The sequence below is a fragment of the Varanus komodoensis genome, unplaced genomic scaffold, assembly GCF_004798865.1.
Source record: "Varanus komodoensis strain SLA01 unplaced genomic scaffold, ASM479886v1 scaffold1, whole genome shotgun sequence".
Lineage (NCBI taxonomy): Eukaryota > Metazoa > Chordata > Lepidosauria > Squamata > Varanidae > Varanus > Varanus komodoensis.
Window position 1 is genome coordinate 35,882,791 of NW_025335268.1, and position 26,718 is coordinate 35,909,508.

Sequence of the window (26,718 nt, forward strand, 5' to 3'; positions counted from 1 at the left end):
TTGTTTCATCAGACTCTCAGCTGACCTTTCCTTTCTGAGATTTATTTAAGCCAGGAATATCTGTAAAGTTAAATCAGGAAACTCAATGAATATAATGCCAACGAGATCTTAAGTACTTTAAACTGGATTATATCCAATACTTATTTCCTGCTGTTTTATACACTTCCCTTGATAATCTTCAGTGAGTTGCTGATTACTGAAAAATTATTGTTTCAGTACAGAATAAGGTGTGATAACAACTGATTACACTAGAATGATATTCAGAACAATATTCAGTTACCACAGATTGGGACACACAGCAAAGTCTAGAGGCATATTGAAAAGTCCAGAGGTTCTATGCTGAATCATATTCTAAAGCTGCCAGACACATTTCAAACATATATGCTGGCTTGCAAAACTATATTAAGCCCCATTTTTCCCAACTTCAACCTCAATTTTGTCCACTGCAACCTGATTCCCTTGAAAAATTCTACAACACTGAAAGTGTTCCTTGATCATTCTAGTCATGTTATCGGCACTGTATGTTTTCTAACAGCCTGAATCATGGTTTAAAAATACGCCCTATCTTGTGAAGAGGGAGCAGTTAGTATGGCTAGGTTCCAAAGAGTACATTTGCAGTGCCCAAAGGTTTGGATGTACCCAGTGAGATGTCTTACCTAACCTTTGTTCTTTCTTTAAATAGGAGACATTCTACCACACGAAGTATCAGGGAATCTATCAGATTAAGATCTTATTTATAGAAATACAACCTTGTGTACACCACAATGAAAAATTAGTATGTTTATACTATAGGATAGGCCAATGCAAATACATCCAAAATTCTTCTTTGGGGATGTATTTGCATCCAGACATGGAAATGGAAAGTATCCAAAAGGAAACTTGCCCATAAGGCTTTTTATTTGTTCACATAACCACACATAATCTTAGTAATTTGCGCCTTTGGTGAAAAAGGGCTTTTCTTAAGCTTCCCCTTTGAGCAATTGGAGTTGATTCTTACTCACCATAGGTGACTAGACAAGTGACTGTTTACAAAACTGTCCCTATCTTTATCTTGTTTAGTATACATGGGATATGATTTATCCCTCCTGGTGCGTATATGTCATTATTAAAGGCAGCACTATAGGCAGCCTATCTCCTTCACCAACAACCCTTACAAAGGTTTCAATTGTTTTTTTTAAAGCTGCTGTTCTGCTAGTACCATACTAGATTTCTATAGGCTTTGATTTTTGGTGTAAAAATAACACATAATCGAGGGAAAATATCACTAAAAGACAAGCTATTCTTTCAAAAAAGAACCTCTTTTTAAAAAAAGGTAAACCACCATATGATCAGAAGCTATCGCCTTCTCTTGGCAAAACCAACAGAAAGAAAGGAAATGCAGTTCATACTATAGAGTACCTACTTTAAATAGCAGCTTTACAATAGAGAAAATCTACCGTGTTACCCACTTCATCCTCTTTTGGCAAAGTACTTGCGAAGATAGGGCAAGGAATCTAGGCTGTGCTGGGAAATGCCTCCTTTAAACAGGGAGTTGCCTCTTTAAAATACACACATAAGTTTGCCTAGATCATATGAGCCCTGCAAGAGCAGAAAAATGGGAATAGTGTTATGTATGGCTCTTTAAGGTCTTGTAGACCAAGGCTCTGCCTCCTGATTCAGAATCAATACCTACTTCTGAAGCAAGTTTATATAAATGTGATATTTATACAAATTTACCAGATTAAATTAATGATATCATATGCTCTCCTGTGGTGTAATTCACATTCCATACAAGGAAGCAGCTAAATTCCCTTTGTTATTAGCAGGTATATATTTGCATCACCGAAAAAGTTAAGGTGTCTCTGACCAGGACAGAAGTTACAGCACTTTCAGGACTTTTTAATGAAGAACTTAGTTGAGAGCACAATATGCCATCAGTATGACATTCTGCATTTTATTAATTAAAAACCCACACATGTTTTAACAGTTCCTGCCAAGATACCAGTACAGAGTTATCAAGATGCAGTGTTATCAATGAAAGAAAATGAATGGGCAAGACCTATAAATAAACTTCACTGTAGGACAAGAGACCCCATGGTGAAAGTTAATGATCAAAACAATTTTTTTTCAACATGTAAACTGAATCCAGATTATTGCTTTCAGTCTCATTAGATAAAATAGATCTTGCCCAGTGATTCTTCACAAGCCTCTCTAAGAGGCATTAATTTATACATTACCTAAAAGCACAAAAATAAGAAGCAAGACTGGCTGTTTTCTCCTATGGATATCTTCTTTCAACCTCAGTTAAAAAGTATATTCATTTCTGATTTCCTTATGAACTGGCTCAAATGGTTGTGCTAAAGAAGAGTTACAGTTTTATGTTTCTATTTGTGTGAAAATGAATGCACTACATATCACATTTCCTAACTTCAGATTTTTTATAAGATGGTGGTCATATAGAAAAGTATAGGTCTCAGAAATGCTTCCTACCTTCTTGCAGAATTGCATAATATAAACAGCATTTTCCACAATGCTATAAAGTTAGGTTTGAGACACTGCTTGGGAATGTTGAATGGAAAGTCTATAACAGTAAACAGTAAACCAGTTGCCTGCATGCATAATCAATTATTCATTTACGGTATTTATCATTTGTCCACCAAGTATGGCGAGTAAGTCATTGTTCGCCTAGTAAGGCAAACCTGTACAATCTGCACACTTTTCAGACAATCTCTCCATACACAAGAGTTCAAGAACTAGATCACTGTCTACTGGCACTCCAAGAGTACAACCACCAACCTTACACAAGGTCAAGTGAATACACATATTAGAATTTTTTACATTCCAGGAGATGTGAAACGGTCTATTCTAGTTGTTCACTACCCACTGCAGTATGGGCAGGGGAGAAAAGCAACTGAACATTTATTCCCTTCTTAGGTACAATCCTAGAGGCAGAATGTAATAGGACTATGCCCAGTTTAGAGTATTTAATAAGCATGTGATTCAGATGAACTGCAAATCCCAAGTCAAACTGCACAGATTTCAGCAAATCTGAGATTCATCTGAAGTGAAAAAATGTCCTCCAAATCACTTCTTAAAAAACCTGGCTCAAGTCAAAGTTTTGTGAGCAATTCAGAGAGGTACAGACATACAGATAGCAGGTCTCTGAACACTGATACATTTTACCTCAAGCTGTCCATAATGAAAACAATAGAGGGGCGGGGGGGGGGGTGAAAGGAGAAGGCTGTATGTTTTTGACTGACAGCTCTATCTTTGAACCAAGGAATAATTCTCCTTTTAACTTGCAATTGCAGTGCAATTCAGAGGCATGTTGAAGGCAATTAATTGAGGCAGTTTGTATTTTCTTTGTATTTAGGAAATGCAGTAGCAATCGCAAGACTTCTAGGAATGACTTCACTTGTGAGCAGCAATGACCTAAGTACTAACTTCTGTAAGCAACTCTAGGCCACGCTAGGCCTGGGCAACTTTCTTTTCCACCAGCCAATATGACAAATAATCTGGTTATTACTGTGGTCCCAACAACTAGTGGATACCAAATTGCCTCTCCCTGCTAATACCACCAGTTAGTGGTTGCTGACATGGGTCCTCCCAGCACCAGCTGGGAATGTCCTGATACTGGGAGGTCTGGTTTGCTTGCCTGAACTCAACAGACTTCTTGCCTTCTTCAAATATGATGACCAGATTTTGCTGACTTGAGGAAACTTCTGTTAACAGGCTTTAAAAAAAAAAAAAACCTAAAAAATTTGTTCTATTTGCCCAAATTTAGATGAATTCTGTATACTGCCCAAGTTACCTTATTCTGCACATTTTGCACAGATTACTCCCCCCCAAAAAACACATGGCTCTTGAGATATTTGAATAAAATTGCAGAGAACCATGTGCTTGTTTTGGCATTAACCATGCCAATTTGTGCCAGCCAGCTGATTTTATGCAAATTTATTTATGGTGAGGTGTTTAGTTTTTTTTACCTACTTTAAGACGAAAAGCCAGAGACTGACTCAGTTCACACCATAGTGAGTCAGCACAAGCACAGTATTTGCAAACTAGAATCTGTGGAGCTGAATCCTATTGGATTCTATGGGTCTACACATCCTAAAACCAGCTGACTTGGTCTCTGTTCCTCTTTCATGTGCCCCTTGTCACCAATTCTCAGAGGGTCCAGTGGGGGTAAAGTCATTCCCTATTTCTGATTTAGAGCATATTTCCTTAGTGAATCAGAGATTATCTGTGGGCTTTGACTTTGAGTCAGTGTGGGAAAAATAGAATTGGAAGTTTTCTACAGCTATCCAATTATGTCAAAGTGTATGTTACAATATGTATTCCAATGTTGGAAGGGGAAGAATACATTTTTATATAGATTCTCCTGATCTCAGCCATTCACATGAATATTATATTGTTAGTAACTTCACTTTGTTTTGTTCTGTACACTACCAAGTAAGAAAGTGTTCAGCGGACTGCAATCCAAAACAGAAGACAATGGATTAATAACAATGTGTAGATTTACCTGGAATTCAGTGTAAAAATATCCCTTGAACTGTTTGAGCATTCTCAGTATTTCCCACTGCTACCACCCAGCTATATTCTGAGAACAAACACAATAATTCAAATTAGAAGTTTGGCAATTATTTACAACCCAGTATGTAAACTGTAAAATGACTGGCAAACTTTTGAACAGATTAACTTAGATATATGTAAGCAAGACATTCTTTCCCAGTGGTAGGCGACCGCATGTCAAGTAACTATGTGCTAGAACTTGTTTTGTGCTACCTGTTCAAAGGGAACTGCGCAAGAATATTTCAAGCTCTGACACATACCACTTTGTGCAAAAACATCTTCAGGAGTATTACAAAAAAGACAACAGTGATGTTTCAGCAAACCCTGTGTCAAAGGAAAGTGTTTTTCTGCATTTTATCAGCAAGCAGAAAGAGTGTATCATACCTTACATAATCAGTATCAGTAATACCAATACTGTTTTTGCAAAGCCCTATTAACCCTTATATTTGGGATCCAATTTCCTTTACAGATGTGATTGATACTGGCAAATTTGATACTATAACATGTGCTCTTCCCAAACAAGTCTATTAAAACCAGGAACTTTGTTCCCTTTCTTTGGGAAAAAAGCTTTTTTTCACTTTCACTGCACCCCTTTCAGGGCTCCTGCAGGTGAAATGCTGACTCTTAAGCAATGTTAGAGTTCCCCCATAGCCAAGATTCAGGCATGAATTTAAACTGCATTTTCAGATATTTCCTAGTGTTGACACTGGTTAAGACTGGTGCCAGATATTCTTTAACTGCAATTAATAAGACAAGAAAAGTCACAAAGCCAGAACATTGCTTCCCACCATGACCAAACAGATGCTTCTGAGACCCCAACAGATACCTCTGCAAAGCATACAAGGTAGCCTGAAAGGAGACGGCCTCCATTGCTTCGATTCTGCTGATGTTCTGCAGCATTGCATGGGAGCATGTTCCTTCATGGCTAATAGCTACTGATAGGCATATCCTCTATGAACTTGTTTCATGCTCTATGTAATCCATCAAAGCAAGTGAACATTACCACACAGCAGTCAATAAAACAATCTGTGCAGAAGTTCTTTCTTTTTCCAGTCATGACTTTATTGCCAAATCAATTGCATTGGGTGATTTGGAAGTTCAAGTATTGTGAAAGAGAGAAAATGTTTTTTTTTCTCAACCTTCTCTACAACATGCATATTATACACCTCTAATCAACTAGTTTCTCCTCAATTAATAAGGCCCAAATGCTTAAAATGATATAATTTATTTATTACTGCACTATTATACTAAATAGAATTGTCTTGGTGGCATCAATGCAAACTGAAGAGATAAAATACAAACAAACAAAAACAGAACATGATACAATGAAGGTAGAAGTAGGAGCAAGGAATAAAAACAATGAGACACATAAGAACAGAGCAAAAGAAGTTGCAAAATGAAGCAGTGTGAAGAAATATAAGCAATAAAATAGTTATTAAAAAATCTGGAAGAACAAAAAGGTGCTGAAAGAACTGTAAGAAAGGTGTCCAGCAAGTGTCTATGGGGAGGATTTTTCACAAAGGGATTGCCACCACTAGAAAGCTTTCCTCCTCTCTTCTGGCTACTACTTTACTTAATTTGGTGGTTGTGAGCAGCTGGATTAAGACTTAGGTTATGAATGCATAGATATGGAAGGAGACACTCTCACAGGTAACCTGACACCAAGCCATTTAGAGTTTTAGAAGTTTAAACCAGTGCTTTCCAATGGGCACACAAAAATATTAGCACATGACCGAGTGCTGACATTATTGTAGCGGCCAGTCCCAGCTTGTCTGCTCTTTTTTTGGACTAACTGCAGTTTCATCAAAGGCGTTCTCATGTACAATGAACTGCAATAATCAAAATGCTAGGTTACTAGGCCAATGGATAACTATCCAGATCAGATTATAGTTGATGTATCAGTCTGAAATGATACAAAGGTACGTTGAACCACTACCATCTGTGACTCTAGTGTCACAGATTTTATATTGTGACACTTTATATTGTCCCCTTTAAAAGGAGATCTTTAAAAGAGGAAATCTATGGTGTGAAAACAAGGAATGGAAAAAATTGAGAATCTAAGTAGATAACAGGAAACAAAATCTAAACAGTAAAGAAAATTGATTTTCTGCTATAGTCATAAAATTTACATAATTGGGAAAATATTAGTTATACAGTAGAGGGAGCATATATTCGACCAATGGTATCTATATTCTATGAGACCAAAACATTTTAATGAAAGGTGAATATTTTTTTAACAAGCTGGGCTTGACTTAAAAACCAAGTTGAAAAATCCTGTATTCCATATAGGAATGTCTAAAAATGAGGCAACCTGAAACAATAAGTACCAAAAGACCTTGCCATTCTTTCTAAAAGAGACTAAGGGCGGAAATACTACTTAAACAATCAGGCACATGTTCACAAACCAGCATTTGCTAAATTTATGAAAATTCACTTGGGGGATCATTTATAGAGAAAAAACAAAACACTTTTTACTCTACTTTCTGTTCCCAGTGTTCTGCATAAATGCCCTTCCTTCTACAAGGCAATTTTTCTCTAGCTGGGTTTAGCACTAGAGTTGGCATCCAGCTAGAGAAAACAGACCAAAATGGCAAGAAGACTGGCACAATTTACACAAGAGAACTGACAGGTGGGAAAAGAATTAAACACATGGTTGTTGTTTTCCAGTTCTTCTTTAAAAATGTGCTGACCCCTCCATCTATGCACTGTACTGTTGCAAGTTCAAACACCAAGTTGGGAACCATGTACTTGCTTTACAACATGTGGCTACACCCCAATATGTCAATCACTTTAGAAATCATAAATATTTGTTCAGTTTTGTGAAGGACTGAACTTTGAAACTAAGAAGATGGTACCCAATTACTTGGGATCTGCTTGATTCAGATGATAAAGCCAGCACTGTCTGAAATATATGCTTTTTATTATTACCATATTTTACCCCAAACTCCCTGTCCCTGCTTAGCAGCAGACATAACAAAAATTAGGTAACTTGAGATGCTACTTTAGATTTTATTGGCAAACTGATTCAGACAACCATTCTAAGAAGGCACAAATATGATATTCACAAGATTTTGTTTTATTTTATTCTGTTTTACATATATATTGATGAGTCTGATCAGTGAGAAAGGATAGAATTTGCTCCCTTCCCCTAAGTATCACAAACAGAGCTCTTATTTTTCTCTAGAGAGCACTGCTGCATGCTGAAAACTGAATTTTGTTTTCTAATATGGATTATGATGTGTTGGAGCTTGCAAAATATTTAATAGCTTGTCTGACACCTATTTATAATTTAACCCTTTAAACTACTCAGCAATAACGCTAAAGGAAAGTGAGGGAGAAGAGACAGTACCAAACCTATGAAACAATATACAAAGCCCGGAGGCTTCAGAGCAGTTAAACAAAAACTACTTTAAACTAATCTGAGTTCCTCCAGTGTGAACATCATGAAAAACACTGGTTAATTTTAAACCAAAAGCAGTTGCTTATTATCTTCTTAGAGCCACACTTCTTAGAAAGGAGAAGAGAATAACAGAGCCTAAGACTTGCTGCTGCTTGCACACACAGCACTAAACACTGTTTTACATTATGTCCAAACTGGGTCAGAAGACGCATTCTGCATACAGAAAGATCCTAACAACTGAAGTGCCTCTCACACTAGTCAAACCATTTTAAAATCTACTGACAAAATGCTTCTACCAATACAAGAATTAAGAGAGCTACAGCCTAACACAACATGACTTTCTGCTACTTGAGAATCTGTATCGTTAATGACTTGGCCTACATCTGCAATGAGAGGTAAAAAAAATCTTCTCCATTTCAATTTTACTTGTTGCTTTCTTTCTCCCTTACTGTGCCAACATAATTCATTTCTGGGAAGCAGGAAAAGGAAGGCAAGAAGGAACTTAGTTTAGAAACTGTAGATCCTGATGGCATCTACTAGTGGGCCAGATGTAGGAAAAAGTGGCCCAGTTGTCAGTGCATACTGTATGTCTTTTGCAATGGGCCACAAGCCTTTGGATAAAGCAAGCTGAAGTCTTGGGAACAACTTTGCCAAACCTGGCACCCTTCAGATATTTTGGATTATGGTACTCATCCTACCTGACCATTGACCATAGTAACTGGAGCTGGTGGGAGCGGTAGCCTAAAACATCTAAAAACACCATGCTGGGCAATTTTGTTTTGGAACATAGTATTTAACACAATAGTATGAACAACCAATTCATTAATTCTGTATGTTTAAAGATGCAGGATAATCCGTGTCACTGAACTGGTATTGTGTCATCTAACTGAAAAAAGCATTGTTCTCCCAAGGCAGCAAGCATTTTCTGTTTAACCTACAATTCCCTACATCATTTTAAAGATAGAAATCACTGTAATGTTTCTATTTTCCATAATAATGCAATTGTGCAACTTTAGGGATTTTCTTCAGTAAACATTGTCGGATGACCATGGTTAAGATATAGAGCTAAGCTACCATAAAGTTTCTTTCTTGTGTCAAATCTTTCCATGATTATCCGTAATCTATGCTCACCTCCCTCTATAGAGTGAATTATACTTAATGGAAGGGATAATTCTAAAGGAGACAATTCAACATAAAGCCTTATCCTGCTATGAGCAGTCTTTTTCAATTTAGTCAATGAGGCTTAGCATCAGACAGAAAGGAGAAAACACTAAACATTTCCCAGCAGTATGAACAGCATACAAACATGCTCCTTCTTAGGGAATCTTACTTATATCCAAGAAGGTATGAGACCATGTGAATTCTGGATTCTGTGAAAGCCACAGGGCTACTTGAGAGAATAATGGGATAATAATCACAATTCAAGGATTCCTCACAAAACCCCTAAGGTGGCCTTTTAAAATGGTCTTATGCATGTTAATTACCTCAGTGCTGTTAAATGGCCTTGTCCACTGTTCCAAACCTTTACTGGACAGCCTAAAGTAGTTTGGGATTTCTTTTAGCATTTGATAGGATAAAACCTGATATGCACAGGTGCTGGCAAAGGATTTGCTGGTCTATTAGGATTTCTAACTTTATATTACGGCCATCAAGAACATGCCATTGGCTTGATATATGTATCCTAGCACTTGTTGTAAGCCAACAGTATTGCTGTTTTTCTTAAACCAACACTGTACCTAGTCCTGTTAACATGGACAAAAAAAATGCCTCATGTTGCCAGGCTTTGCATATTCACATGTAAGTTATGCAAGTCTTTGAAATATGCAATGCAACATCGAGGATTTTCTATTTCACAAATGTTAAGAACATGACTTTTGACTAGAATACAAGAAGCTTTGACCTAGTCCTTTACTTTTGTCCCCCACGTGTCACATTATGTGTATTCCTTTCCCCTCCTTTGAATAACCTCTTCCCTTTTCCTAAATGGAGCAACAGAGAGAATTATGTTCCTAGGCTGGACACATTCCCAATATTCATCAATGTAGCCTTGATGTGCATGGTCAATGTTATTTATTTCGATCATTAGTCTGGCATTAGTTAAAAACAAGTAAATATCTCCAGTGGGTCACTGGGTGTGGGGTTGGGTGAACTCCAGCAGATGGCGGAGGACAGGAGAACCTGGAGGAATGTTGTCCATGGAGTTGCAAAGAGTCAGACACAACTTTGTGACTAAACAACAACAAATATTTCCACCTTCCACATCTTCTTTTACCCCTTGTAAATGAAAATTAGACCGGAACATTCTGTTCTAAATTTGTTCCAACTTGTTCTCAATTTCCATCACTTTGAATCTCTTTTCACACTTTTTCATGAACAATGCTCAGGTCCAGAGCTATTGACACAGTCTCTGAGACTTCATCTAGTTTTGTTAGAAGAGTGGCCGCATCTTCTCTTCCAAAGTACTCATCGAATGTTTCAAAGTCTCCACTAATGTTGTTCTTATTGAGATAATCTGTGTATCAAACTGTTCCTACAGCTCCAAACCCCCTCCATGGTATGCTCCCTTTGAGTAAAAACCCCAGAAGTCATACCTGACTCAGTGTTTTCCTCTCCTTGCAGGCAGGCCTCAGATATTCCACATTCTTTTGATCTTAAAAATGCAGTTAAATCTCCAAATTTTGATTCAGAGGCTGCAGCAGACATTTCTCTCCCTCAGTCTGGGAGCAGAAAAGGTTCAAAATTATCAAGAGCCCATGTAATATAAACAAACTCCTATGTTGGAGAACAGAGCTCTGAATTCAGGTGGCCATTTTCTAGCTTGCAGGCAAGAATGATCTCCAGAAGTGAAATTGTTCTCTACCCATCTCATTTGACAATACAGCATTGCACTGGGCTTTCTCTGCAAAACAGCTCCCACCATTTTTTCTGTCACACTTATTGCCAAGGTCTGGCTTAGGAGTCAATCACTGTTTATAGCAGTTAAAGAATTATAAATAACACAATAAAAACAACAACAGGCAGTATAAAATCAATAGAATCAATAAACCAAGAGCTACTAAGATACAAATCTAGGGGCAGGGGAGTGACAACAAATAACATTAAAATCCTGAGTGAACAAGAGAAAACCAAGGGCCTAAAATATGGCTATTAAGCACTAGGAAATTCCATGATTTGGCTGCCACCACAGAGAAGGCACTTTCTTTGGTAGCCACCTGCCTAAATACAGAATGCAGAGCGACCTATAGAAAGGCTAGACTTAGGTGGAGAAAGGCAATGCTTCAGCTCTTCAGGACTCCAGTCAGTTAGGGAGCAATTCACTGCATGTTTAGACAGAAAGAAGTCCCAGAACGCCTTACATTTCTTACAGTATTATGTAGTAATACTGGCTGGGAATTGTAGGGGTTTTCTCTTTCTAAACTTTCACAGGGCTGCCCTCTTAGGCCACAAACTTAAAGGCCACAAACTTTCACTTTTTCCCTTCAGAGGCAAGATACATACTGCCTGATAGTGGAAGATGGGGTTGTTGTTTTTCTTATGGTGGAGAAATGATGAATTGTATGTATGTGTATGGCAATCCCCTTCCCACTTATGGTGTTTTGAAAGAGTCCCAGTACAAGATGCAGCTTTGCACCATTTTAAAAGAAGCATTCTCAATCTCCACCACATCCAGCATCTCTTAAAAAACCTTTTAATCCCATTGCAGATAGAGTAGGGAAGATTTCCAAGCTGATCTCCAGAATAAAATTTATGTAGAGCCCTAGGAGTTGTCAAAAGGGAAGGGATGAACACCAAGCAGCCAGTCAGGTAGTGCAAGACTTTTTCCCCCTGCCCAGTGATTTTTTTCAATATTTTCTTAGTCTTAATGACAGAGTGAAGAGAGGATTATGGAAACTGCTGTCATAGCACAGTGCAGGGATTTTGGCTGGGAAAATGCTGCACTGTGTTTTGCACTGTATGACATGGAGGAGCAAAGAAGATGCATAGGGTCAAGTGGTTAATTCCCCACTCCTGGAAATAGTTTTTACTAAAGATTCAACCAAAATTTTGCACAGCAGATCACACAATCAAGTAAGAAAAAATTCAACAAAGTAAAATTTACTGTTTAACCATACCAAAGCAAACAGAATTTTAATAGAAAACAAAAGTATTTGCATTCCCAACATTTAAGACATTTAAGATTGCCAGTTCAGTATGGACACTTTCTATGTATCTATTTCAAATGAACATGAATACATGGATACATAGAGGAAACAATGAAGGGTGTTTATGTAGCTGTTCTGAAACAACTTTTACTGTGTGTCCCAAGACGAACTTGTTTCAGTGCATCACATACATAGCGTCTATTATGTGAAGACCAGCAACTACTCAATAAAGACAGTATAGAAGTCAAATTGCCTAATGGTGCTATTTCTTTCACACACATTTATTGGTATATGGCAAGGTAGGCTCCTGGCCTTTAAAAGAAGTGTGCATCCTTATCGATCATCATCATTTGAAGTATTTATAGGTCACTTTTCTTCTCACTAGGGCCTTCAAAGCAATATAAATGCTTTAAAATACAATAAAATCAACAAATCATAATAGAAAAATACAAGCAAAAATGGAACCATCTTGAAAACAAGCAAAAGTGAAACATAAACATACATTCAAGTTCTGGGGAAACAATGCAGTTTTTGCTACCTATCAAAAACTCAATGAAGATAAAACCAACCTGACATCCATAGGTAAGACAATTTCATAGCGTATCGCTATAGAAAAGGCCCTGTATCGTGCACCCACTGTGGCAGTGGGACATACACAAAAGCTTCTACAAAACATACTTTTGTAAGATCCACTTGACCAAATTTGACTACAATTTAATTTTATTCCAGGGCACAAAGAAATTAAGAAAGAAGATCTTCCTCCCCGAACCATCCAATGAACACCTTCAAACCCTAACTAAGATATACTGCCCCTACACAATTCGTTTGTACATGTGCACACATGCACATAAATACAAGGGAGAAGAATTTACTGAATTTCCTTTGGTACTATTGTACAAAATGGAAAAAGTAGAAAATACTAACATATTCTTTTATTTAAAAAAATCTTTAACACTGCAATTCTGTACACAAACTTCATTGATTTCAAGGCAAGTAGCATAACTGTGCAGAAAGAACCATGGTGTATCTTATCACAGATTGTCTCACACAGAGGTAAGGGAGGAGGGCAGCGATTTAAAGCAGGAAAGCAAGAACCTTGTGCTGAGTTCTTCACTACTCTGCTGTGATTTCTACTGCTTAAACTGCCTTATCCTCAGCTAACTTTCTTTGTACTGTGCTTTCTTCTGGTTTCTCAGCCTGACCGTGAGAAATGTTTCTGGGAGAAGTGATGAGAAAATTCATAACCAATCTGCCCAGCCTATCACTCCTTTGCTCTAAACTATCTCTTCATCAGCTTTACACGTGTGCAACATACCTGCCTTCTAATTTATGAGTGTACCACTGCCAGTAGAACCCAAGCAAGAATATTTTGATAGGTGCAACTTTTCAATCTACTCCTACTATTTACCATCTTTCACACAAATACAAAAGGTACCGTCTCGCTGTTCGTTCCAACTTGTCAAGCTTACAGATATACAAGATCAGAAAATGGTGTTCCATAAAATTTAAAAAATGTCACATCCTTACATAATTGCACATTTCATAAAAACCATGTTGTTTCATGCATGTTGTTTTAATTAAATCTTTAAAATGGTATCTAGTGCTGATGCTCTGCCTTTACTGAATACCTTGCCATGAACAGGTCTCTCACCTACTTCTTCTCTAGATGAGACCTTAGAAGCAAAGTCCTTTTCTAGCTGCTTAACAGGTAACAAAACAATATAAATCAAAGTAGCACTTTCTTTGAGATGTGAGAGAAGCATCTCCACATGTAAAGAGTTGAATCCACAGTAAAACATTCCTTCCTTCCCTGTCTTTCAGAAAAATTCTGACTCCACCTTCAGGATGACTCATTGCACAAAGAAACATAGAAACAGAGCGAGTCAGAAGGAATCTCCCGGACCATCTAGTCTGACCCCTGGCTCCGCTCACAACATGCCTCCCATGTGCATTTCAACCCTATCCTTGAACACCCTCACCGATGGGGCCTCAACCACCTCCCGTGGAAGCCCATTCCATACCCTAGGGGTCCTAACTGCAAGGAAGTACTTCCTGGCATCCAAATTGAACCTTGGTTCCCTGAGCTTCACTCCGTTGGAGCGCAGAGGAAAACATGTCTCTACCCACCTCCGTCTGACACCCCCCCATACCTATATGTCGCCAACAGATCCCCTTGAAGACTCCTCCAGGCTGAAAAGACTCAGTTCCCCCCGTCTCACCTCATATGGCTTTCCCTGCAAACCAGCCACCAACCGTTATCTATTTATTTATTTAGAAAATTTCTATGCCGTCCCATTCGCCGAAGCCTCGGGGTGGCTCACAACGTTGTGCCCCTACGCTGCACCGACTCTAACCTGGCTATATCCTTCCTGTAACAAGGGGCCCAAGACTGAACACAATAATATAGTTGAGGGTACACCAGAATCGTATAGAGTGGTAGTAATACCTCTCTCAATCTAGAAGCCATGCTTCTAGCTATGCAACCAAGAGTGGCATTCGCCCTCCTGACCACCGCATCACACTGCTGACTCATGTTTAGCCTGCAGTCAACCAGTACCCCAAGAACCCTTTCACAAGTGCTGCTCTCCAGCCACTTGTCTCCTAACCTGTACTTACGACACCTATTCCTATGCTCCTAGTGCAAGACCTTGCACTTATCCACATTGAACGCCATCCTGTTGTCTCCTGCCCACTTCCATATTCTTTCCAGATACTTTTGGATCTGGAGTACCTGCTCCTCAGTTGTGGCCACTGCCCCAGTTTTAGTATGATCTGTGAATCTGGTCTGTGGATTTGATCAGCAGACTGTTCACCCCTTCTTCATGTCGTTGATGAAAAGATTAAACAGGATCGGCCCCAGGACAGAGTCCTGGGGGACCCCGCTTGTCACTGGCCGCCATCCTGATGATTCCCCACTCATGGTTACCCTCTGCTTTTGGTCAGTCAACTATGCCCTAATCCATTGGACAGTGCATTGCTCTATCTCAAAACTCCTCAATTTCTCAACCAAAATATCATGAGGCATTTTGTCAAAGGCCTTGCTGAAATCCAAGTGAACCACATCCACTGCATCCCCTCCATCTAGCCCCCTTGAAACCTTGTCAGAGAATTCCACAAGGTTTGTCTGGCAGGACCTGTTATTGTAGAAGCTGTGTTGTGTGGCTGCCAGCCTCCCTCCCTATCTAGCATCACTAGATTTATTATTTGGAATTTTATTATTTATTTATTTGGATTTTTTGCATCCATCACATAAGCCTCGGGGCGGCTTTCAATATATAAATAAATATCTATACAAACACATACATATAAAATCTGGAAACATCCTGGGACAATAATTTAAGACCAATAAATAAAATCAACAATTATTAAAATATTGTTTAAATAAAAAGGTATTTGCCTGGCGCCGAAAAACAAATAACGACGGCGCCAGGCAGACCTCTCGGTGGAGCGCATTGCATAAGTGGGGCGCCACTGCAGAGAAAGCCCTCCTCCGGGTACTCACCCTCCTTATTATCTTTCACAGAGGGTTCCCGGAGAAGGGCCTCTGCTGCCGATCTCAAGGGGCAGGAGGGCACGTACGGACAAAGGCGTTCCTTTAGATCTCTCGCTATTATAAGCCTTTCCATTGTTTTTCCTCCAATGGACATAAGACTAACTGGTCTGTAATTCCCCTTGCCCCTTCTACTACCCTTTTTGAAAATTAAAATTGGGACCACTGACACCACCCTCCAGTCCTCTAGAACTTCACCCGTTCTCCATGAGGCCTCAAAAATGGAGGCCAGCAGGCATGAGAGAACCCTGCCAACTATCAAAGTATTCTCAGGTGTAACCCATCAGAGCCCGGTGCCTTTGTAACATCCACTATGCTGAGGAGCCCCTCGACTTCTGGGGGGTGGGGGGGAATGACTCTAATCTGTGTCTCTATGTTCCCAGCCTCATCTAATCTCACATGTGGATCTCCCCCATCCTGGTTCAGGGGGAACACAAAGGCAAAATAGTCATTTAGCATCTGTGCCTGTTCCCTCGCATCAGTCACTGGATCCCCTTCTTCCTTATTTAGCAGTGCCACTTCCTGCCGATCCCCCAAGTCCTCATCAGCCCCAGCCTCCCCAAGCAGAGAGAACCTGTTTCCCAGCTCCAGATTGGCACCAGGAGAAGAAGGAGGCCATGCTGGCCACCTCCTCCTGTGGGTGACATGCGTCCATATCTCCCCAGCTGTTCCTCCTGTAGCCCCTACCTCAACACTCCGTCTGGAGGGGGACTGCTCCTGCGGGGCCTGGAGAGCTCTCTCGGCCCTCAGACACCTATCCTCCTCCTCTAGAAGAGTCACAAGCTTGAGGGCAAGTGTATCCCTGCTTCTCCTGAGGGAGAAGGTCAAACGTGTCGCAGCGGACAGCAACAACTGTGATACCCACCAAGGCCATCTCCTGGCCTGACAGTGGGAAGCCCTCAGAAACCCTACCTTGTTCCCCCGCCTTGTCTGTCCTGCACTACTCTTCATTCGCCCAGTTTTCCCAGACAAAAACCCACCCACACACACACAAGGACAAAATAAAATAAAATAAATAAAAATGCTCATTTCACCTGTCATCTCCTTACAAGGTCACAGAACTCCCCCTCAGTCTTCTCTTCACCCAGTTCTGAAATATCTTATCCCTTTTCCAAATTCCACATTGCCTTTGAATATCTTTACTCTGTAACCTTAAAAGTGCAAAGTCATTTGTCCACCATTTGCCCCTCTAAATCTGAAAAAATCATCTGGGAATGAATTGAGAGAACTGAACCCCGTCTCTATATAGCTTGTGACAGAGATCTACTGCTAAAATAACAGGAAGCTGTGCTATAGCAGCTATGGAAACTAGTCAAAATACCTGTTTCCAGAATGGGACATATCAGTAGAGTACCCTTCTGATAATACTGCTTACTTGTTCCAGAAATAAACTTTTTGGCTCATTTCTGGTTACTTTAGGAAGTACTAGATGCCCACTGCACCAATGATGGATCCTGCTAGTCCATGGGAAGCATCTGATACTGCCCTTAACCCTTAATCTTTTCTTAAAATCTGTTTTAATTATTTTTTTCCTGGGCCATGTTTTGAAGAGTAAACCAATATTTTTGTTTTGGTACTAAGTACTTCCATTTGGTGGCAAATTTTCCAAATTGAAAGGCAGCTTTTTAAAAATTGAACAGGTAATGGTTCCAATTGATAGGGAAAAAAACCAATCCAAACCAAACCAAACTTGGATAAAAAAAAGAAAAACAGGAAAAATACACATGTATACTCAAATGTGGAGGAAAAAAGGAAAAGGGGTTATCTGGAGTATCTGGTGTCTCTATCTCTTCATGTAAGGAAGCCTATCCACTATCAGTAGCTTTCCTACCTGACAAAGGGAACCTCTGTAGGTACACATCACTAGCTAACAGCAGACCTGAGCCATAGCATCAAAAAAATCTCCCAGGGCTTCTCTCTTCAGACAAGTTGATCGCCATTATTCTGAGCAGCCTCTTGGCTGAAAAGAGCTCTGAAGCTTACCAAGTTACAGTCTGTTGCAGGACTTCATTTGTCTACTATAATACCTGCCTTCACAAAAATATTTCATACAATAAACAGGGCTTCTCTCATTTAGCAGTCGTATCTACTAAAGAATCAACTCATAGCTGTCTTAGCCAGTTTATTTCTCAGCCTTGGCCAAAGACAACTTACCATACTGGCAATTTAATTAGCAAACCCGTATTCTCGCACTTTAAACCTTTATAATAAAAATGATAATGTACAAGCAATAGGGAAAAAATGTAATTCAGATCATTAGAGGTTCACAAAATAAACACATGAAGATCTGGAGGCCATCCAAAGTGAAATCATTCCTAGGTATTGATATCCATTCAATAAAAATTCAATGTTGTAATTATCTTCTTACTACTTTCCAAAGTGTATTACTAGTCATAACCATAATATTTCTCAGCCAATTATATTAGTGCCTCAAAAGGACAGACAGGGCCAGTGGCAAATCACTGGGCCAGATCAGTAACTTCTGATGGATACTTTATAAGTAGCCTATGATTCTCAAGTGGGAAAAAGAAACACTAATTTTAAGATAACAAATAAAATTTATTTAAAAATAAAGAGCATGCTTGGTTAATTGTAGTTACTCTAATTAAATTCAACACTCACAATTCTAATCTTCTTCTTTGCTTCCTAATAAGTCAGGTAATAGTCCTTAAAACCTGTCATTTGTAATAACCCAATTAAGCTACACCAGAAGAAGTTGCATGCCTCTACTCAACTGAGCTGCTTATCTCTAAAGAAGCAAACTTCAGTACTATAATCTGGGCAACCTAAACCTCATAGTGAATGGTCCAATGTTCTCCAAGCAACTTCTTCTATATGGTAATATGGGTTGATACTTATGTGATGCGTGTGGTCCATGTTGTCACAAGATGAAAAACTACACTTCAACAAAACTGTTAATATATACAAACTAATTAACCACTTGTTGAACATTCCATGCTAATATAGTAAATATAGTTGCCTGGTAGATCATTATTTTCCTTCTTTGTCATATTTAATTTCAAATAATAAAGGAAAATTAATTCTAGTTAGCAACATATAGGGAGAAAATGCTGTTTCCTCTTTGTTACCAATAAAGCCTTGTGCTTGCAACGGAGTACAGGCTTCAATAACAAGCCTGCTCAGAGATGTGCCAGCACAATCTCTAGGTAGCATTCATCTATTATACGCATTCAAAAAACAATGACTGCATCCTTGCTAATATATTGAGAATGTAAGTAATTAACCCTCCGAGATAAGGCGAAGAAAAAGTTGCGATCAACAGGAAAACCTAACCAGGCAAGAAGAGATCTACACAATCTACATGTCCTCTCACATAAGGTGAGGAGGTCTATATTTTATTTCACTTTACAATACACATAAATGTGTGCATGCACATTTCTGTATGTAATACACACACATAATGGATATTTACTAAAACCATTTTAGGAAGAGCAAACAGCTTGGTTACAAAAAATATTTCTTGAACTGATCAATATTCTTCCAACTTGTTCAATCTGCAGATGAGGGAACTATAAGGAGCAGAAACCTTATGACAACTAAGAGACACTGGAGGAGAACATTTCCGATAAACAACATCTTTCTTCTCTAAAATGTGATGCTCATTTACAAAGAAAATGAACTCAAGGAAGCAAACTTGAGTACAGAAGTAAGGTAGCCTGTTAACACTACCCTGTGAGAAAAGTATTCTGAATCACCTCTTAAATTATTAAATTAAGAAGAATTAAATTAAGAACAGAAACAGAAGCAGGGAATGGTACACAAGATCTCTTCACAAACCTGTTGCTGTGGATACTGCATTCCTCCCATGGAACCTGGAGTCCGGGCCTGCATTCCAATTGGAAAACGCTGTGGTCCTGGAGGTCCATAAGACTGCCCTGGATACGGACTGCTTGGCTGTGTCTGGGTGTGAGGGTTGTTGCCCACTGCAAACAACTGAGGTCTTTTCATTACCATTGGATCCATCGGGTTGCCCTATTGATTAGGGGGGAAATTAAAATAATTTTAATATATACTTTACAATGCCACCTTGGTTGATACATTTACAAAATATCTTCATTCTGAAATGCAATCTGCTTCAATGTATAAAAAGTGCAGTGTGATTTTTCAGGCTTTCTATATTACAGCTACAATTCCAAAGAAAAAAAGCATGCTCATAAGGTCCATTGCCAGCTACATAATGGTGAAGCTCATCAAGCACACACTTGGCAATGGGAAGGACCCATTTCCATGCTTGGTTCCTCCCTACTGGATTATGGCCCATATGTTCTAATTGCCCTCTCTTTCAGTCCCTTTACAGTATTACTATTTTGCATTCCAAGTCAGTAAGTGAGTCATAAACTGCACTTCACATGAAAAGACTCTTCCGATTTGTGTGTGCTTGATTTCAGAAAATAATAAACTGGACTGATTTTTCTTGGCAATATGTATGGTGTATTTATAGCATCTCATTGCTAATGTTACTCATTATACAGTAAGTGACACAAGCCCTCTTAAGACCACACATCTCAGAAGCAGTAAACTACAGTATCCATCCATTCCAGGAAAGTCCACTTATCCAATATTTAGGGTTTTGGCATAGAAACCAGTGAAAAAGAAACTCAAAATACTATGTGTGCACTTCTTGCAGTTTCTGTTCAAATAGTTCTTGAGTCCAACTTGCGACTCCCTTTTAAATTCAACGAGGTTAAAAGCAATTTGGCAGTTCAACATGCAGCAGTACATGTAGAAGAGAATTACTGATTAAAACTATCACATACATTCTTGGGGATTATTCTCCAACAGCCCAATTTTATAATTACAATAGCCGATCTCCCCCTGAAGTATCTTTCATTAAGCTATATTTTTAGTAACAAATTGTTCTGAACTGAATGTGATATTCCAAGTAGATCATAGGTCTGACTTATAAACAGTTGTGAAAGCTAAAATGAACAAAACAAACAGTTGTTGGGCCCTTTCAACACTTATGAATATTCATTTACCTGGCTTCCTGCTCTTTATGAAAGTTGCTGTTTGAGACTTAGCAATTACATTTCAATATCCAGTTCTTTCAACTCCTCAGCTACTAATGAATCCAATTTCTCTCATGTTATTTTCCTTTAATATATTTATCAGTGTTGCTCTTATTCACAGGATTGGATCTATACTTCATCAATGTTAGTCATAGACTAACTTAAGTCCCACTGATTTTCATAGACCTACCTCGGTTCACCCCATAATAATTATGTTCTTATCTTGTTTACCTAACTTTTCAGGCATCCTCTAATAGAACTCTACAGCTGTGTTCAGACAATATAATCCTTTCTTAATAACCAAGGATATTTACAACTTCCCTGAACTGGTACACAGCCTGTTTGTTGTTGTGTTGGTCTTTCATACAAGTAAAAGAAGTCAGGCAGAAACTGCTTAAACAAGCTGGGAACTATTTTATTACTTCCAAATAAGCAAACATTCTGAAGACATTTTAAATAATGGTTTCATATCCTAGCTTGGTCAGAAGCCATTAACTGTAGTTTTCCATTTTGGGTGTATTAGGAAACCATGGTTAAGAATAATTTATAAATTGTTTTCCCCACTCATGTGAGGAGAGTAAAGCAGATACATGTACGGTTGCGATGACCCAGCCAGAATCTATCTCTCTTTCACTTGCTAGACTTCTTTCCTGTGCTCAGCCCTAGCCTAGGAAGTTAGCTGATATGTTGTCCATGAACCCTTGGGAACACTAGTGAGCCACTCCTTTGCACTGAATTATTCTTGTACAACATACACAAAGCCTGTAATTCACATGTACAGAAGAAGAATTCTGTTTGCACAATGAGTGTACAGGCACCATGTGCACGAGCTGCCTGCACAATACCTGGACTCACTTCTTGCCAAATTCTCATGTGAACACTTGACACAATTTGTGCTTAATGCAAAGAGAAAGAATCTGGGGAACTGAGCTAAGAATATATAATGAATTCCTACCCCCAAATTGGATTTCTCACACATTGCTCGTGTGTGGGTTTGTGCATACTCTAATTTATTAAGCTATTGTTTGATCATCCAAAATTTACCTGTGTTATTGTTCTTCTTGTCTGCTTTGACCTTAGCTCCTTTTTCAATATTTGTCTATTTAAATTCTCAATGTTTGTATTAAAATACATATATTTTTAATAAATAAAATACAAAAAGTATGCGTCAGAGCTTTCCTCCTCCCAAGACTAAGCATTGGACAGAAGGAAACAAGGGCTCACTCTTTTCTGAATAGCCTCCAACATCTTGCCTGGCAGTGATGCCAGCCCAAGCCCCTCACGCTGCTGCCCCGTACTCCACAGGCTTTGGGGTGGAGAGCTAAGCGGCAGTGCTGCCTAGCCCAACCATCAGCTGAATGGCTGTTGGGCAGGAAGGGAAGGTGAGTTCAAGCATGATGGATAAAAATGAATTGTTTCTTTAAAATATTTTAAAGCTGAGTCTTTTATTTTAAAATCTTTTAAATAACACAGTTGAAATTTCTATTTCTTCACCAACATGCTATCTACATTTACACTATCATAAAAATGAAGCTACCTATAAATCTACATGGGAATTCATTTCAGTTTCTCATCTCCTAAAAATGACTTTGTCCAGCCTGTGGTTCTCAAACATGCTGGGCTTTCAGTTTTTGTTTCTCTGACTAAAGTCACATGTCCAAATACACAGGCTGGACAGGATTTTGTTGCTCTGGGCTTGTGGTGCTGGAGCTTGGACAAGCAAGACAAAGGTGTTAAGGAAGAGAAAGTTAATCTAGTAATGATCAAAAAAGTAAGGGTAGCTAGCTATGTGGGCCAAGAGAAAACTTCTGGAATTCCTATCACCATAAAACCTTGATTATGCTAATTCAAAAGTCACAAAATGCTGTGCAAGCATTGGAGTTCTCCACAACACTTCAGCAGGCAAGATGTTATTATAAAAACAGTTTAGGTTTTTCCCACATCTGTTTCCAACTACAAAGAAACCCTAAGGATGGAGACAGTTTATGCAATGGTTGGAATTTTCTGTCTTTCTTGTTTTGTTTTAATAGGGGATCAGTCATTGTTCCTTTGTTTCATTTTACCAGCTACCTGAAACTATGTGTCTCAGTGACTTCATACTTTGTGTATCTGCCAGTTTTTTCCCCTTCCATCTTATTTTTTAGTTCTGTTTACCATCTCATCTGATGAAGAGAACTGAAGAGCTCCAATAGGTATTTTGTGACCTTTTTAACTGGAGTAGTAAAAGCTATTATGGTATTACAGATTTTGAAAAACTTGTTCTGGAACACAGAAAAGGCTGCTAGGAAGCAAAATAGAAAGGAATGTAAAGTGTAGTGGAAAGACTATGTACTATTGTAACTGTGTGTCATTTAGTTTTTATATTCTTAATGTACTGCTGCTACTTCCAGCCTCAGAAACAGATATTTGGAATCCATGTCAGTCAACTGTGGACACATTCTGGGTTTAGAGGGTATGAATTCATTCTGAATTTCCCCTATTTTACTATATGTTTTTTAAAATTGCATCTTCCTAGAAAATTATACAAAATTTTCTTTAATATATACTTCTTTGTGTAGATTTAAATGTATTTTATTTTGTTCTGTTTTGATACAGTCAATAGACTAAGTCAATATTTTTATTTTGTTTTATATGCTGTATGATACAGTATTTCCTAAATGAATAAAAATCAAGGTATCAAAAAGTGCATTCACTATACCCTTCCTGGTGTAAGGTACTGCATTGATTTGTAAATTAACATGTTTTAGTGATCAGATTTAGTGATCAGATCAGACCAGATGAATGTTCAAGAGCTATGTGATCAGTGGCAAGCCTGATTTAAATCAATGATTCAAATTGCCTTAATATAAATAAATCACCCCGTGCACAAGTACTCTGCACCAGATACTAGTCAGCTGTACATCAGAGGAAGCAGTTCCAAACGCCAGGGAACAAGTTGTGTTTTGCTTGGTGCTGTTGTAGTAACACAATGTGCATGCTTCCTCCATGTACCTTCAGCTGCTCCACTGCTTTGTGGGGAGAGTAGAACAAAGAGGCCAAGAAAAGCCTCTATGTTGCTGCTGCTTCACTCAGGGGTCCTGGGGGGAGGGCAGGAAGAAGTGCCCTCCATATGGCCTCTAATTCACTACAAGCTTGGCAGAGAAGAGGTGAGGTTACCAAGTATTTGGAAAAGATTTCTGTCATGAGGAGGTCTCTCTCTGCACAGTCCTTTTATTAAAGCTTAACAGATTGCAAAACAGTACAAATCAAAGCAGAGTTCTCTTTGCGATGTGGGAGAAGCACCTGCCCATAAGAATTGAATCCATACTGGGAACCCCCCCCTTCCTCCTTTTCTGAATGATTTGAGAGCCAGTGTGGTGTAGTGGTTAAGAGCACGGGACTGGGACTCAGACAACCTGGGTTCGAGTCCCTGCTCAGCCAACTGGGTGACTTTGGGCCAATCACAGACTCTCAGCCCAACCTACCTCACAGGGTTGTTGTTGTGGGGATAAGATGGAGGAGGAGAATAATGTAAGCTTCCTTGAACCCTTGGTAGGAAAAAGGCAGGATATAGCTAGATAGATAGATAGACAGATAGATAGATTTTTGATTCTACCCTCAGGGTTGGTCCTGCTGCTTGAGGGACAGATAATGGGAACTTAGTTTCTTAATTGGTCTGCTTGTTTCACCTGTCCTTTTCTGGGAGAGTCAAGAAATTCTTCTTAATCTCCCCCACTTCAGTTCTGAGATGTGTCCCTCTTTTTCCAAGACAGGCTGGTTCTCACAGTCTTTCTGAGAATCTTCACTTAGGTAACCTTGAAACTTCCAGTCATCTGCCCTTCAATCTCTACAGAACTGGATGAACCTACCAAAACTGACTGTAGCAAAGAGCTGGGCCCTGTCCCTGCAGAGACACCACCACATGACAGGGCTGAGGATAATTTATGCAAACTGCATTTCCTATGCTCCCTTTACTTTAAAGATGAAGGGGGGAGGTGGGAGGGGAAACAGAGATTATCTCAAAGGGATATGATTCGATGGAAAATTCATGTTAACCTCACTACCCTTTTTAAAGCATCAGTGAAAATTCATAACAGCACAAATTATGTTGTGAAACTTGTTTTATCCTCATGTTGACTGTGTATACATCGTGTTTGCTCTCTTACTGTGTTTTCCTATGTCCAGTATGCCATGTGTGTATATGCCTGTCCTGCATGTTACACTTACTTTGTGTGTATTACTCTACTCTAGTATTTTGTACTGTGCATGAAAGCAAAAATGAAATGGGAACCGGGAAGAAGTTCTATGTGGCAGTAATTGTGCACAATTCTCTAACACAGATTTCTAGAGGAAAACTCAGTGAAAAACTGAGTAAATGCTTTAAAACTTTGCTTTGCATGTGAATGAGACAGAGAGGGTCATTTATTACAATCTTTTAAATTTAACTTCTTTTCTCATTTCAGAAATTTATGAGTTATATTACCCTTCCTAACATAGTCAAATGTTTTCTGGAAAGCCTTCTATGTGGTTAATGCCTGGATAACAACACATCATGTAGCACATCATGTATTATATCTGCACTTCAAGGCATTTCGATGCTTTCTAGTTATGGTACCGTTGAAGTTTTATCTTGACTATAATTGTTAGATTACAGTTGTAGATGCTGCTACATAAGAATCAACTGTTTTTGACAGACTGAAGGTAGGACAGAGGACCCACTCCATATGCAGTGTACTGAGTGCAGAAAGTCCTACTGGGCCTGACACTAAGAATATATATTCGTCTATATACATATAAATTAGCATATACAAGTTTGTGACCTCTGGATCTGAGAAACAGGGTCTTTTCAATACTTAGTTACATACCCATGCTTTTAAAGCAGCCAGACATCAGTAAGTTGCACCATTAATTTTAGAAATTCAGTCAATTTCATTCAGCAAAAATAGGGAAGCTTGATGTTATAAATAGACAATACCAGTAACTTGCTGATGCAGTATCATCTCAAGTTTGAATAGGCCATAAACCGTAATGAATCACTACATTTGTCCTAGAAGATGAATACTTTTCAGATAGAGTAGTGGAACTTATTTTTTTCTAATTTTTTGTTTGTTTGTTTTTCCGGTAAAGAGCTCAATGACATCTACTAAGTGTATATATACAGACCAGAAGAAAAATTACATTTCCAAAATGCTAGGTCAGTACATATCATGAAACTTTAAGCACTCAAAGAATGGAGTGATACCTACAGTAGGTCATGTAAAATAAGCTTTTAGAAAGATGGCGATAGTAATTGTTATTAAATATTTTCATACAAATTTGAGATGATAGGAACCTAGTATGATGTTATTCTCCCATATGTTGACTATCGTGTAGCTTTTGCTTGCACCAATCTGCTATTAAAGTTTCTTACCCCTTTATTTAAAGGAACATTTTGTTCTATGAGCAACATAGCCTGCAATTCTGAAAGAAAGATAATCAGCTACTCATATAGGTGGTTATTCAGTTCCTTCTTCTGACATTTGCAGCAATGTACTAAACAAGGTTCAAGTCATAAGATGCAATAACAAACTTTTTAAGAAATCCCAAGAAAGCTCCTGAGATAGTCCCGGAAAAGAACTTATTCTTGATAAATACACATGTGGACTTTTCCATTTTGGAGAAGTGAAAAATGTGAGAACATGTACGATTACAGAAGTACTGTTTTAAAACTGATAAACTTGATCACATAATAAACTCATTACAATATACAATTGTGCATCCACTAAGGCATGAATAAATACTAGCGCAGGAGTCCCAAAACCTGAAAAGAGATCCTCAACATAGATCTGATGAGCACCAAAATAATTGTTTTTCATTTTTTCATGTAGCAGGAAAATGATTTAAAAGATCCCATACAGCAGTGAATGTACCATTCTAGTACAAAATCATTCTAGTACAACATTTATCTGTGTGATAACCTCCTCCCAAAATAAGGCAACTACTGGCCACTGCCAAAACATAACGCTTATTAAAGAAACACTGTGGTGTTCAATAGAGGCAAAATTTAACTTTTTCCCGAATAAGGCA

The 26,718-nt window shown here is 38.6% G+C and overlaps 1 protein-coding gene across 17 annotated transcripts in view; it reads right to left on the reverse strand.

Moving 5' to 3' along the window:
- The window catches only part of ARID1B (AT-rich interaction domain 1B), a 496,963-nt gene that overhangs the window by 397,741 nt on the left and 72,504 nt on the right, over nt 1-26,718 (reverse strand). For 15 of the 17 annotated variants that reach the window (XM_044422260.1, XM_044422242.1, XM_044422234.1 and 12 more), the window contains one exon: nt 19,442-19,636. In XM_044422260.1, the coding sequence (XP_044278195.1) occupies nt 19,442-19,636 (195 nt within the window). Of the gene's footprint in view, nt 1-19,441; nt 19,637-20,643; nt 20,651-26,718 lie in introns of those variants that run through there. The other 2 variants (XM_044422285.1, XM_044422303.1) reach the window with 2 other exon arrangements.